At 42.9% G+C, this 15,409-nt stretch overlaps 1 protein-coding gene across 1 annotated transcript; it reads left to right on the forward strand.

Moving 5' to 3' along the window:
• Window positions 1–777: 777 nt before the first annotated feature.
• On the forward strand, window positions 778–3,103 carry LOC139408879 (growth arrest-specific protein 1-like). The gene has a single exon (XM_071153291.1). The coding sequence runs from the start codon at window positions 1,308–1,310 to the stop codon at window positions 2,103–2,105; it is 798 nt and encodes a 265-aa protein (XP_071009392.1). The 5' UTR covers window positions 778–1,307; the 3' UTR covers window positions 2,106–3,103.
• The last annotated feature ends 12,306 nt before the right edge of the window (window positions 3,104–15,409 follow it).

Here is a 15,409-nt window from a genome sequence, read left to right on the forward strand (position 1 = left end):
ATAGTGTACTTCATAGACAAGAGAGTGCCATTTGGGATACATTCAGCCTCTCTCTACGGGGAGTTAGTCAACACAACCACAGCGTTTCTAAAGACACCGTTCTTCTAAAGACACCGGTCATCGCTCATCCATATATTCATATGGATATATTCTTACTTCATCCCTTTACTTAGAGTTGTGTGTATTAGGTAGCTGTTGTGGAATTGTTAGATTACTTGTTCGATGTTACTGCACTGTCGGAACTAGAAGCACTTCGCTACTCTCGCAATAACATCTGCTAACCATGTGTATGTGACCAATAAAATTTGATTTGATTTGATTCACCACCTTCAGAAGGACTGGTCATTATTCTGTGTGATTAAAGGTCAGTATTCACCATTTTGTTTCACTGGTAGTTGAACCATAGGTTCGGCTACTTGCCTAATGTGATGGATGGCATACTAGCTCTATTGTCTTCTTTCATGATCTATCGGCCTAAACAGTATCTTCATGTTTCCTATGATTTTAATGTAATATATAAAGTTTGAATAATGTCTGGGAAATAATTGACAATAGCTAGAATTGGGAGATGAAATAAAGAAAACACTCATAGGAAGTTATAGCAGTTCAGTTCAGAAGTTATATATATATATATATATAGTATTAAAATGTATTATGCATTTTCCCCCTGCTCATTCATTGGTCACGTTTCAACTTTCACGTCACTGCCCCTGAACCAAGTAGAAAATCCCAAAAACGAATTTGACCAATAGGGCACTTGTCAAGGGATGCGGAGGAACGCGAAAGACACTCAACAGTCGTAACTATTCTATGGGGCGTATCGTTTACATCGCATTCCTCATTCCTTTACATCATTTTAAAGCTGAAGAAGGCACCGAATGCATGCTTTATGAGCGGATACACCATAACACTTTACCCAGAACGGAGTTTGTATTTCTGAAAGGTAAAACGACGAAAACGTCTCTTCTTGCTGCTTCATTTGTGAGTGCGGCAAAGCAATGGGACGCAGACGTTGAAGAGTTCTCGTGAAGCCGCGACTGTTGTGAAGATAAGTGGAGAGTTAATTTGTGCCTTTTAACTTTTATTGTGAGTGTATCAAGTGACAATCTAACAAATTGCAAGCGATGTGCGGTTTTCACACCTTGGGCGTATCACGGCAAATAATTTGCTGAACCTCGTTCATTCTCCAGTGGAGCGGCCTGAATGCGAGGGAATGGATTTGCTTGACTACTTTTTGACACATTTAATGTAGATACCGCTACACAAATCCATATGTTGGAGTTTTATTTGGATCAGTCTACATCGAAATGGCAAGTTTTGCCGGGTTTATAAAGTGGACTGGGAGATCAACTTTGTATTTATGCTGCGCGTTTGTCCTGTTCGGCTGTCTCTGCATCGCGTCCCCTACTCATGGTCGTCGGCTCATTTGTTGGCAAGCCATCATGAAGTGTCATGGAGAGTCTGAGTGCCACTACGCATATGACCAATACCTTTACGCCTGTGCGCCTGTTATCAACGGGGATAGGAAGAAGTGTCCCAGCCACTGCATCTCGTCCCTTATCCAGCTGAATCTAACCGAGACCGGCCCGTCTCTGGAGGACTGTGACTGCGCCTCGGACCCCGTCTGCCGGAGCACCAAACGCGCCATAGAGCCGTGCCTGCCTCGGACAAGTAACATGGGCTGCACCGAAGCCCGGCGGCAATGCGAGAGAGACTCCCAATGCAGTTCGGCGATGCGCGACTATTTGTTTCACTGCCGTAAACTTTTCGGAGGGGAGCGATGTTCGGACGACTGCAGGAGGGTGATTGCCAACATGCGCAATATACCCAAAGCACAACAACTTGATACTTGTGTTTGTGATGGCACAGAGAGGACCATATGCGAGTACGTCAAAGTTAGTATGAAAAACTTTTGCTTTGACTCTATGGACAGATACGCGGGCAGCGGGTTGTCTGATTCAGAGGACGACTCTGAAGATGATTATGACGAGATGGAGGATTATATATATGTGGAAAACAAAAGTTTTTCATCCAGATCCGCCTGTCGGGGTGTTGTATGGACTGCCTCTGTGGCCACCATTTTGGTTCTAATGAATCTTATCTGATAGGGCAGCCTACCCCAGTTGATTCAGCTGTTGGGAAAGTTGTTTGAGAAAGAGTGGCCAGTGAAATGTTGACACGGACATAATAGCTCCTGAAAGTTGTAACACCAGCACACCTGCTTTAGCATATACGTTTTGTGTATGAATGATTTTATGGCCTTTGCTCTGCTATCTATCTTCACGGGGCTTCTTCTCAACATTCCATCTGGTCTCTGTCCCACTCTGTCTCTGTGCTGATCTGCTATGGGTCAGTAATTTAGGTAAACACGTATATATTTCAAATGTATCATTTTTGGGGGGTGAATCCGAAAGGTTTATAGATACATTTCCAGACAGCTGTGCACCTCTAGGCTATGTAATATTTGAACCAACCCTTGAAGAATGTTAAACACCAATTTCATCAGCTATTGCCTATCATCACAAAATAGTCAAAAATGTATAGAAGTTTGACAACGACATTTAAAAAAAAATAAATGTGGATAGGCAAGTGACTTCTTTACGCTGCTTTCCCGCTGTTTCGAGACAATAATGAAAACGGCAGGATTTAAAGCGTTCTCTTCGTAGTCACTTCGTTGTAATGTGGAGAGACTAATCAAGTGTTCTTCTTTTCTTATGAGCTAGACAATAGACATAGGCATGCGTGTAATTATGATGTCATTTCAATTCTAGTCAGTGGATAATGCATTTGATGCAAGCAACCTGACAATAGTTTGATTGGTTGATTGGTTACCAGCCTTAATCATGTCACACACATTTCCTTAAACTCAGTATCAATGTCAAGTTTTCAAAAAGTTTTAAGGGAGATTATTTTTATATGTCAAAATCTGTAAAGTTAAATTGTACAGTTTATTGTATGATATTGATTTTGTTTCCAGAGATATTTGTTTATTACTGCTAAGAAGAGATTTGCACTGTATAGAAATGACGTGAAGTGCTTCACGGTGACTATTGTATATTCTTTTGTGTCCACAGAGGTGAAAATATAAGTCTTCTTGCTTAAAGTGCCATATGACTCTTGATTGTTTCACTCTTCTCTCTTCCTTGCATGCTGACCAGGCCGGACACGTTCGAGCGTCGCAAAATACATTTAGAAATCCATGTTATTCAATTATTGCACCCACACTGCTCTCGCGCGTCAACGAACGTCTGCGTTGCCAAGGGCTAAAATAGAAGTCATTCCTATTTCTGACACAGATCACGCTGAAAGTCCTGCCTCTCCCATCTCCTCGTTGGTTTATAGAAGCAGGTACCCACGTGCCATTTCCTCATTGGTTATACCCACGTGGGTGATTGAAAGACAAAATGTTTTGCCGGTTCTCGTGGTAAAAGTGTAGATGCCAATCACCATATAAGTTCAAAGATGAAAAGGCCTAGAAGGAGGAGAGATGACTAGAAACGATTCGGTTGGCTGTTTTATGTGTGGATTAATTGTCGGAGTAGAAGTCCTTGTGCATTTCAGGTAAAATAACAACTCAATGTTCATATCCCAGGACAAATGAGCTAGCATCAGCAAGCTAGCTAAATAGGACAAATTAGCTAGCAAGTGCAAGCTAACTAGCTATATTGCCATACATGTTTAATGCTTTTCGACCTGTCCCCAAATTAATGTCATTGGTTCAGAGTTTGTTTTGATATTTTAACCTGCATGTTGTGATCGCGTTTGGTGTAGGGGGGGACAAAATAAATGTATGCACGATAGCGCACGCGCGCAGCCGGTTTGGGTTCCGTATTATGTGGCCGTATGGGCACTGGGCAGCAGGTTATTTCACTACTATAGGGAAATATGACAATCTAAGTCTTGCTCTAAAGCGGCAATCAGCAGTTGAGACAATAACAATGCCTACTCCTCACCAGTTTTGGTAAAAAGCTGAGGGACGGGGCTGGAGAAATGCAAAGACTCTCAAATTCATATGGACGCAAGGACTGGCCATCCATGATATCAAAAATAATAGTTTTAACCTCATTCCTTTTTTGGACTTGTAAATGATGCACCCATTTTGATTCTTGACGAATGTAGCTTATAAATGCCTCATGAGCTTAGTTCCACTGTCAACACCCAAAATACAAGCTTGTTTTACTCCAATGTCTGTGAACAAAGTAAATGTAAAGAAGCACCGTACAGCCTCAAAACATGGTTAAAACTATACATTTGATATCATGGACGATCCCTCCGTGCGTTCATAGCTCTGTCTTGTGAATATGAGAGTGGGTACATTTCTCCAGCCCCATTCCTTCAGCTTTTTACAGAAGCGGTGACGGGGAGTAGGCATTGTTATTGTTTCAACAGGGGATTGACCATATAAAGTGCCATATGAATCTTGATTGTTTCTCTCTTCACTCTGCCTTAAGTGACCATATGGGCACTGGGCAGCAGGCTATTTCAGTACCGTGTCTCTCAAGTCTTTGGACAGCTGTACCAATCCTTTCCACTATCACAAGGTTCCCTGATTACGAACGATCAGTTGATCTGAGCTACTGAATGCCGCCTAAATCCCAGAGCAAATGAAGCGTCAAGTAAAAGAAAAGCTCTTAGTCGGATCGATATACACTTGACCTTGTAAACATCAATGTTTGCTGAAGGCATAAACTGTTTAATGCTGGAAGACTGTTTTAACATAAGGAATAAAGAGCCCCATCTCCTGGGGATTGCTGCTCAAATGGAGCCAAGAAGGGCCTTGCCAGTTTATTTATCCTCACCCCGTGTGTTTGTTAGAAGTCTTCACACCGAGAGGAGAGGGGCGAAAGGAAAGCTGTGTCCGGATGAATGGAGACTTAAGTAGCCATTACAAATGCACTCTGATTGGACTGCTGTTGCTGTGTGTGGTGTGTGTTAGCTACCAGCCGTTGCTATGTATGTCTAACACAGTAGAAGTGTTTTTCTTTTTTTTAAACACTTTCGCTTCAACTTTACTATTATTATTTATCCTCCTGAACAGAAGTTAAATGGCTGGTTATAGACCCGGGTCTACTTGGAGAAGTTTGTAGCCTCACCCACCACCACTAAAGAAACCATTTCATTTGTGTATCACATTTGTTTTCTCTTTTGGTTTGGCACCACTGAGAGACAGAAAAAGAGAGAGGGGACATCATCCTCTCCTTCAACTCTTGTCACAAGAGGGACTTGAGAGCAATGATGGCAGCCATGTTGTTTCTCTCGAGAGGAGGACAAGGGCCCTCTGGCCCAGTGAATGGAGGAGAAGTCGAGTGGCACTACTGTCATGGAAATGTAAAACACACAATGGTGGAGCGGCACAATGTGCAGGCACTTCATTCACTCGCTTTCTCTCTGACAGCATCTCCTCGGGGAGGATGGGGGGGGGGGAGCTCAGGGAGAGACAGACAGAGACTGCTACTGCAGATAGAGGCTTCTTGGAAGGACTTGAGAAACTTCTGTCAACATTGTATCTCTCTTTCTCTATGTGATGCCTCCATGCTCAACGTTAGGTGACGCTCACTTGGCTTTATTTGAAGGTGTGCTTACAAACAGTTTTTTTTCCTACAGGTTAATAGCTATTATTTGTCAGCTATTAAACATAATACATTTTATAAGGCCTGATGTTTATGATGTACATGAGTAAACGTCTTTATGATCAGACATGTATTAGGTACAGCATACATGAATCAATGATTTTAAATATGCTATATAATCAGGTGAACAAACTATTTGATACTGGTCTGTGAACAGTTGTACAGCACATGGCACATGTTTTATTATTGCTGCTTTATAAATGCAGTCTTAGGAAGCGTACACTTGAGATAATAGCTTATGATCAGAACTACAATTACGTGATATGATAGCCTTTTTACGGCTACCACATTTTTAAGCTGCATAGCAGATACCGAGGTTCAAAGTCATTTGCCACTGATGCTAACGTAAAAACAATTAGCTGATCTGTATCACCACTCAACACTTTGATTCACTTAGCATTTTGATTGTTACTGGAGTGCACATTCAAATAGACTGCAGTCCTAAATAGAACCAATGATGTATTGTGCTTCAATTGCTATCGGTTTCCTTCCCACTGAATATAGAAAAGAAAAATACGCAAACTGTGGAAACCCTGCAGCTCTGTCACGGTGATGTGGCGAATGCATTTCTGGGCCTTTGTTAGCCGTCACAAAAGAGGGTACTGCCGCTTTAAGAGAGCAGGCCTGGGTTCCAACCATTAATAATTGTAATGCCTCTTTATTATTGCTGGGGATAATGAAGGAATGAGAGTCATATGGGGCCCCCAAAACCATACTTTCCCCTGAAATGTTTTCAATTAACTTTTGGCTCCGGAGGAAAATAAGCGAGTTGTTTTTTTCCCCCCATCATGCTGAAACAGAGGAGAGGCTAGAGCCGGACGGGGGACGGCGCTGCGGGACACAGTACCTCATTAAATTAGCCTCATCATAACTCAAAGTGCTGTTTTTGCAACCCCCTACTCCTAGTAACCCTGCTACACACACAGACAAACACACACAAGCACTTGATACTCCTGCATACACACACACACACACACACACATGGGCATGTACGCATATACACACACACACACATACACTCGGATGTTTCATACACACACGCAGAAGCAGACTAATAGTCTTACATTAGTGGACATTCCAATCTAGACGCAATTTAAGGCGATGAGATAGATGACTTATGGTTGAGATTCTTCTTGGAACAATCATGACTAACATACCCCTGAGCATACTGGCCACATTTCCCCCTGTGAAGTCTTCTAGAACTTTCTCTCAGTTGACATAGCATTTGTAGGTGAGGCAAACATACTGTACATATACAAACGGTACATTTAATTTACGTAAACTGGAGTCAGGAAATAAATATCAGATAAATAAGGTAGATTGTGTGTGAAAAGGAGCATATTATATGTTTTATAAAGTTGTGATATGAGAATAACATTTGCGGCCCCTGAACTATTTTCCATGTTGTTTTCGTAGCATGTGTAGGCTACTCAATGAACTGCCCACAATGGTCAGTAATTAAATTACTCTCTTTCTCTTTTAAGCCTCTGTGAAACTCTTCCAAAAAGTTTTTGAAATTCCAAGCTGCCACATTGATTCTGTCACGTCAAGTCCTTTCTGAGTTCACCGGCCTTTGAAAAAAGGGAAACTGTCTCTAATCCAGTTAGACTTCCTTGTGCCTCATGTGAAGCGAGATGGAGAGAGAAAAAAAAGAGTGGGAAAGGTAAGACTTAAGTTTCTCTCAAAGAGAAGGTTGATTTCCTAGTCATGTGTAAACAGTCAGCCTATCTTAGAAACCATGCTGATTTGAAATTGAACTTAAAAGTATAAAGCAAGTGTGTAAGGTCTTCTAAATATACTGTACAAACATGCTATATTATATTTGTTTAAATGCAAGATCTTAGGGGTAACTTTTCCTCAGTGGTGTAAAAATATTTTAAAGTACTACTTAAGTCTGTTTTTTTTTTGGTATCTGTACTTTACTATTTATATTTTTGATTACTTTTACTTCACTACAGTCCTAAATAAAGATATATATATTTTTGCTCCATACATTTTCCCAAACACCCAAAAGGACAGGAAAATGGTCCAATTCACACACCAAGAGAACATCCCTGGTCATCCCTATTGCCACTGATCTGATGGATTCACTAAACACAAATGCTTCATTTGTAAATGATGTCTCAGTGTTGGAGCGTGCCCTTGGCTATCCGTCAATAAAAAGAAGAAAAAGAAAATGGTGCTGTCTTGTTTGCTTAATATAATGAATTTAAAATTATTTATACTTTTACTTTTGATACTTAAGTATATTTTAGCAATTACATTTACTTTTGATACTTAAGTATATGTAAACCAAATACTTTTAGACTTAGTAGACTTTTAGTAGTATTTTACAGGGTCTTTCACTTTTACTTGAGACATTTTCTGTTAAGGTATCTTTTTACTTTTACTCAAGTATAACAATTGAGTATTTTTTTCTACCACTGCTTTTCCTCTTTCATTGACACATATTTGCTTGTCATGACTGTATTAAACCACACCACGTCTTGTGGACGGGGTGTCTGCCAGTAGTCTTGACTACTTAAACCTCTCAGGACTGACCAGAGAATAAACAAACTCACCCACAGACAAACTGAGTACGTAAACCCCACCGCAGCGGCCAACTGAGGTCTGTGGAGGCTATAGGGGGGTTAGGGAGGGCGCTGCCTGGTTCACCCTGAGCTTTAGGAGAGGTGAAAGGGGGGGGGGGGGGGGTTACAGTGGGGGATGGGCTGATTTATGGTTGTTAAGTGTATGGGGGAAGGGTATGGAGTTTGAGGAGTGACGGACTGGGGTCTGTAGAGGGAGTGGGGGGGGGGGGGGGGGGGGCGGAGGCGGAGGTTGAATGTTGTTGAGTTCAGACCTCTGAATGATGATGCTGACACACAGGCTATGTCCCAAATGGCGCCCTATTGCCAATGTACTGCACTACTTTCACTACATAGGGAATAGGAGAGGGTTCTGGTCAAAAGTAGTGCACTAGATAGGGAATAGGGTGCCATTTTGGACACAAATAAAGAAGGGGGATATTCACCCCGGCCAATCAGGTAACTTCTCCTAACCCAGGGATCTCTGGATGTTGGCGCTCAGCGGGGCGCCCTGATTGATTCCTCATTCCTGCCTCTCCCTCCTGCGTACTGGGCCAGAGAAGACGAATAGAGGTACGCAATAGTTTTGAAAGGACCAAGGGGATGGGGAGTGTAGCGTAGGTTTTGAGTTTGGGCTGGGGGTAGAGTAAGAGGAGGAGGAGGAAGGAAGGAACACAAAACGTTGCTGACACAGGGCATAACTTCATTTCCACAGTGCTGGGACAGCTGTGCGCAGTAATCTGCCATGGCGGCGCTCTAAAACATCAATGGCTTCACTGACCCCAGGGGGGGGGGAGACTCCAACTGTGTCCAGCCGTTTAGAGGAGAGGACCAGGGAGTGGAGCCCCTTTCACACCATTCAGGGGTTTGTCTTAAAGAAATATACCCCCCTTTACCTCTCTAAGAGGAGAAGGTTTGATAGTATGTGGGTCTGTGTGTTTAGGTCCAAGGAGACAACAATGGGTCATTTTTAAAGCAAACTTAGAATTCATGCCTTAGTTCTATAGCCGTTTGATCAATGAGCTGGGAAACAATCAGACACATCCCTATATGGGCGGCAGGTAGCCTAGTGGTTAGAGCGTTGGACTAGTAACCGAAAGGTTGCAAGATCGAATCCCTGGGCTGAGGAGGTAGAAATATCTCCTTCTTCCCCTGAACAAGGCAGTTAACCCACTGTTCCTAGGCCGTCTTTGAAAATAAGAATTTGTTCTTAACTGACTTGCCTAATTAAATACAGCTCAAATACGCAAGAGTTTTGATCTTGGGAAAATATTTTTTGAAAAGTTAGATGACCGTTTATTTATTTGACTTTTAGCTATTGTCACCATCTTGTAAGTTGCAAATTGGTGTTTGAAAAATGTACAAACATGAAAATAATCTATTCTAACGTGGAACATGACTTTACACAGCCTATAAGAAACCACATCATTTCCCTCAAGCAGATACATAGGGCACCTAAATAGGATTTGAGTGCATGGTCATTCTTGTGAAATAACTATTATTGTCCATTTCATTTTGAAGTAAATCGTTGAGATGCAGATGTCATGTCGTTTGACCTGTTTTCACATTGCTGTTGCTATACCTGTTTTTGTTTTGTGTGTCGTTATTGAATCAAGAAAGTTTTGCAGTGAAGGTTTTTAACTTCTCCTTCCCTTCAAACTCATGTCATCACTAAACCAACCTCAAACTTTCAGATTGCCAATTATAACACAACCAACATGTTTTTAGCATAAAAACAGAATAGAAAAACAACTCCCAAAACTATATTCTTCCTTCAAATAATGTTTCAAAGTCGTTTTCCCCTTTTGCGTGCTCAACGATTAACCAATATTAAAAAAAACATGAGTAAACAGAGAACTGGGAGAGTCTATCGATGGCGAGAGGTTCATTATTTTCTGCTAACCATTTTGTTGTAGAGAGCGGCGAGAACAAAACATTTTAACCTAAGATAATGGCTCGAGGCTGGGGTGCTGTCGGCAGTGAATAGGGTCTCTCTAAGCTGAATGGGGGCTCAAAGCTTTACTCTATTATCCTGACATCCTGAGGGCCAGGGGCCGCCCCCCCCTAGCTGCTGTCGACTAGGTATTCATCCATCACACATTCCTCCCTCTCTCTCCCTCCTCTATGCTCTGTGTCTTTCTTTTTTTGCGATAAAGGGAGGGAGGATCGATGGTGTTATTTTTGAAAAACAAACTGTAGGTCAGACCCTTGAGAGGGGAAGCGATGGAGAGATAGAGAGAGGAAGGGAGAGCCACTGGATATGAGAGATAGATGGCATGGAATTACAAGAGGAAAGAACAATAGAGTTTGAGTGAAGAGAGAGAGAGAGAGAGAGCGAGAGAGAGAGAGAGAGAGAGAGAACAAGGTTGATAACTGATGCCAAAAGTGTATGTGGCTTTTAAGGAGAGAGAGAGAGAGAGAGAGTCTATTGAAACAAGATAAGCAACTCAGTCTTATCACCCTCATATTCTGTCTCATGCATACCTAACCATTACAGCAATGGAGAAGTGATCACATTGCAAAGCTCGCCTACAAAATCTCATGCCAGTGTTTTAAATGTGTTATAAACACACACTTTTAAGGTATGCTGCTGGACTGCAGTTCATTTGAGGTATTACTGTGCAACTGTGGCAGCCAGCACTCGCATTGCTTTTGTAAGCAGAATGACACTTCGACACCCCCACATTTTCTCACTTTCTCTGTCTCTCGCTCTCTCTCTCTCTCTCTCTCTCTCTCTCTCTCTCTATCGCTCACTCTCTCCCCCTTCTTTCTCTATCCTCCCCTTCTCTCCGCTCTCCACCACTCCACCACTGTTTGTTTAACAAGCTTGGCTCAGGCGCAAGGATCTCCAGTCATGCCTGCAGTGTTGACGGTAAATGACTCAATTTAAATCCGAGAGCAAACAGGCAAATCCAAGCCAGCTGAGCTAGGCAAATATCACAGTTCATCTCAAGTCCCTTCTACCCATTGTGAGAGCAGGATCGAGGAACATTAGCCCAGTGCTAATAGCTTTGTTCACAGCTCTCTGATGGAAGCATATACACAAAGTCACAAAATGGGGCAGGACATTTGTGGTTGTTAGCAGAGGCTTTAACAAAGGCAAAATGGCCTTGACAGTGAAGTGCTATGTAGTAACAGGGTTATTACCCTGTGGTTGTGAAAGGAACGTGTCTGTGCGTGTGTGTGCGTGTGTGTGTGTGTGTGTACCATATGTGTGTGTGTGTAGGCCATACGCAGCATAAGTCTGTGTATCAGTACTGTCATGACCAGAGGGTAAAAACAATGGCGAGATGCTATCGTTCTGCCACCTCAACATCCACTGTCACTTTCAATCCTTTTGGTTGTGAAACCCCAGATAAATCGTTATTCAGGTTATATCCAGCAGGACACAGAGACCAGCGGGAGAGGACCAGAGAGGATCAGGATCAGGAAAATATTTTTGACCTGGCCTGTCTGGTTCTAGTTTGCTCAATCTAGGAGCACTGCTGTTACCAGTTCAGACTTGTGCCAAACGATAAACATGCCTATGTGAGAGGTAATGCCCAAATATGTTCGTATCGAAAGAAAGCTCTCTTTGTATGCATACTTAACGTTAGCCAAAGATTACTACATACTGCAACTGTCATTTATGAGGTCTTGATATCGCTCTATTCTATCTTCTTTACCCCCTGTCCACGTTAAGATAAACCATCTTGGAATCTCAAGCACCTTCATTCATCAGTCTCCATGTCCTGTCCAGATCTCAATTCTCGCCCCCCCCCCCCCCCCCCCTTTCTCTCTCGTGCTCTCTCTCTCTCTCGCTATCTCTCTCTGAAGCTGCTTCAGCTCCATCTGTTTCTCATTTCCACTGGCGTAGCTGCTTGGAATGTGGCCATGTTTTTAAAGATGAGTTATTACACCATTAATACATACTTTACCCAACACTATTTGAAGTTGGCCAAAGTGGAAAGACACACAGCAGTACAGCACTGTGTTTTAGATAGGGGAACGAGGCTGTTTCAGATGACTTTTAATGGTTTCGTGCATATTTGGAAAGGAGGATACATGAAAGATTCCTCGGTTTTGGAAAATTAGTTTGAAATGTTAGTTATCTTTTTCTGTTTGTGATATCAAGGGGCTGAGAAGATTTAATGGCATATTTTTTTCTCTCTAAATGTACTGTGTCCAGTGCCGTTAGTTACACTTCCTTAGTAGAAAAAAAGAGCATAACTTCTTTATGGAGACTCTAACACTGTATTCAACTGCTTATATATATTTAAATATGAGACTATTATGGTTCTAGATACAGTTTTGTTTCCTGAAGTTTGGATCATAATATTATGAGTGCCAAACCATAATGATAGGTTTTGGTTTATTAATTTGAATGGGCTAAAACACATTAGCCTTTCAAAGATGTTATATGGCTGTCTCCGTCTCCGTTTTCCTAAATTCCCAAGATTATGAGGTTCTGAAAGATATTCATTATGATCAGTAACATACTGTACCTAAGGTCTCGAAGGACCGTATGAATTGTATTAACCACTGTTAGCCACAAGACGGCCTCATTTTTCTTGTGAGATGATCAGTCAAACTGGGCTACTCCAGTTCACAGTCCACCAGTGAACACGTTGTTGAGATTACGAGGAACGTATCGTGCGTAATGTCATTGGATCATGTTTTGATGCACTTAAGAGGTCCAACTTTATTGGAAAAATGTTTCTTTGTAGAACACAACTAGGCCTACTTCATGGGAGTCGATACAATTTTAAATAGGTATCACAAAATTAAATAGGCATTTTTGTGTGCGCGTGTGGTGTGAGTGCGTGTGCATGCGTGCCAACAAGTGTGTCAAATATGTATTTGAACTCCTTTCTGACTTTGTCGACATAAATACGCTTGTCAGTTTGTTGTGCTGTGTCATCAAAACGTGTGTGTGTTCAGCAGTAGTCTTCACTGACTGTGTTTCCCCTGCAGGTGGCGCCAGTTGAAGCCCTGTGTGTTGCAGCTGCAGATCCTAGTACGTTTTCCTTCACTGCTACCCAACACGACCAGATCACCTCCCGAGGAACACTCCACTGGGGTTTTAGTATCCTTATCTGAAGAAGAAAACAATGTTTAAAGTGCATGTGTGCGTAGGAGTGTTAATGGGGCTGCAGGTAGCCTAGTGGTTAGAGCGGTGGGCCAATAACCGAAAGGTTGCTGGATTGAATCCCAGAGCTGACAAGGTAAAAAAAAAAAAAGTTGTTCTGCCCCTGAGCAAGGCAGTTAACCCACTGTTCCTTGTGTACTGTGGATGTTGATTACGGTAGCCCCCCACACCTCTTTGATTCAGAGGGGTTGGGTTAATTGCCGAAGACACATTTCAGTTGAATGCATTCAGTTGTACAACTGTGGCTGTGCCTGGCTTGCATTTGTGCACTTCCCATCCAGCAGGGCCAGAGTGCCCCTGTTGCATCAGGGTTTAAGGGGTCTACGCAAACAGAGCCAAAGGAGGTCTGTACATTTGTGCGGCTGAATTTCTGGAACGCGACACAAACTGATCTCCTTCGGCTCCGTTTGCGTAGAGCTCTTTACACTTGCACATACTGTACTCAGCCTCGTACTCCCGAGTGGCTCTCTGCTCGTTAAGCCTCCTGGTGTTGGCATTGGGAATGCTCAGTGGGATCAGGGTCTGGATGGGCTCCGGCTGACAGTGACAGTGGAGACAGGAAGAGAGCAAACTGACTTACTGTAACATTCAGTTTGTTTCGGTTCAGTTCTATTCCATTCAACTTTCCGCCTCTGACTGCAGTCATCACCGTATCCACCAGCGCCTTGCCCTCCTCATCTGAGGAGACAGAGCCATTGGAGTTGGGAAGGAGGGTGGGTGCTGAGTGTGTGCATGTTTTACTATACTTGTGAGTAACAGAAGTCCTTACAAGAAGAGTAAACCAACAGAAATTCAGACAAGTGAGGACATTTTGTCGGCCTTAAAAAGGCTATTTCTGACTTAGGGTTAGCGTTAGAATTAGCTTTCAAATTAGGGTTAGGTTTAGGGTTAGGAGTTATCATTAAGATTAGGGTTAAGGTTAGGGAAAATAGTTTTTTTTTTTAATGGGAATCAATTGCTGGTCCCCAAAAATCCTCACAAGTATAGTAACACATAGTTGTGTGTGTGGGTGTGGTCAGGATCAACATTGTAGTTGCCCATTAAATCTATTAGTGGCCTCTGGATAACCCCCGCTGAGGTTAAATGTCACCATAACTCAAGACTTAGCACCCTGAGAGACCTTCTCCTGAGGCTGGTGGCTGTAACTCAGCTAAAGGCCCGTCCAAATGATCGAAAAATCTATGGTTCCCTCTGACCCAGCTCTGACTGTTGTTATGGTGTGGGCCTGGAACTGAGAGAACGAACAGATAAGGAATGAGCATATAACGAGACGTTTGTCCTTCACTCTGGAGTAGATTGATGCAAGCCTCTGAGGATCGTGTCTGTCTCCAGTTGCACCTGTATGTCTGTTTGTCTATTAAACCTTTTAAAGTATAGAATTAGTCTGCTTTATCCTTGTATCCAGCATTTCCACACTTTGGGCAAATTCACGATTCCTGACTGTGTGAGTGTATTTAAATGTTTTTGCAAGTGGGCACACCACAGTGTGTGGTGCCAGGACACCAACCTCATCAAAATTATCAAGACAAAGGCGGTGATCGTGGACTACAGGAAACAAGACGGCCAAGCACACCCCCAGGTCAAGAGCTTCAAGATCCTCGGTGTCCACATCACTAAGGAATTATCATGGTCCACACACACCAACACAGTCAAAGAAGGCACGACAACGCCTCTTCCCGCTCAGGAGGCTGAAAAGATTTGACATGGGCCCTCAGATCCTCCAAAAATGTCTATAGTTGCACAGTGGAGAGCATCTGGACTAGCTGCATCACCGCTTGGTATGGCAACTGCTCAGCATCTAAGGCGGTACAAACGGTAATGAGTACGGCCCAGTAAACCACCGGGGCCAGGCTCCCTGCCATCCAGGACCTCTATACCAGGTGGTGTCAGAGGAAGGCCCTGAAAATTAACAAAGACACCAGCCACCCAAGTCATAGACCGTTCTCTCTGCTACCGCACGGCAAGCGGTATCGATGCACCAAGTCTGGAACCAACAGGACCCTGAGCAGCTTGTACACCCAAGCCATAAGACTGCTAATAGTTAAATAGCTACCCGGACTATCTTCATTGACTCGTTTGACACA

Source organism: Oncorhynchus clarkii, chromosome 5 (genome assembly GCF_045791955.1).
Source record: "Oncorhynchus clarkii lewisi isolate Uvic-CL-2024 chromosome 5, UVic_Ocla_1.0, whole genome shotgun sequence".
Lineage (NCBI taxonomy): Eukaryota > Metazoa > Chordata > Actinopteri > Salmoniformes > Salmonidae > Oncorhynchus > Oncorhynchus clarkii.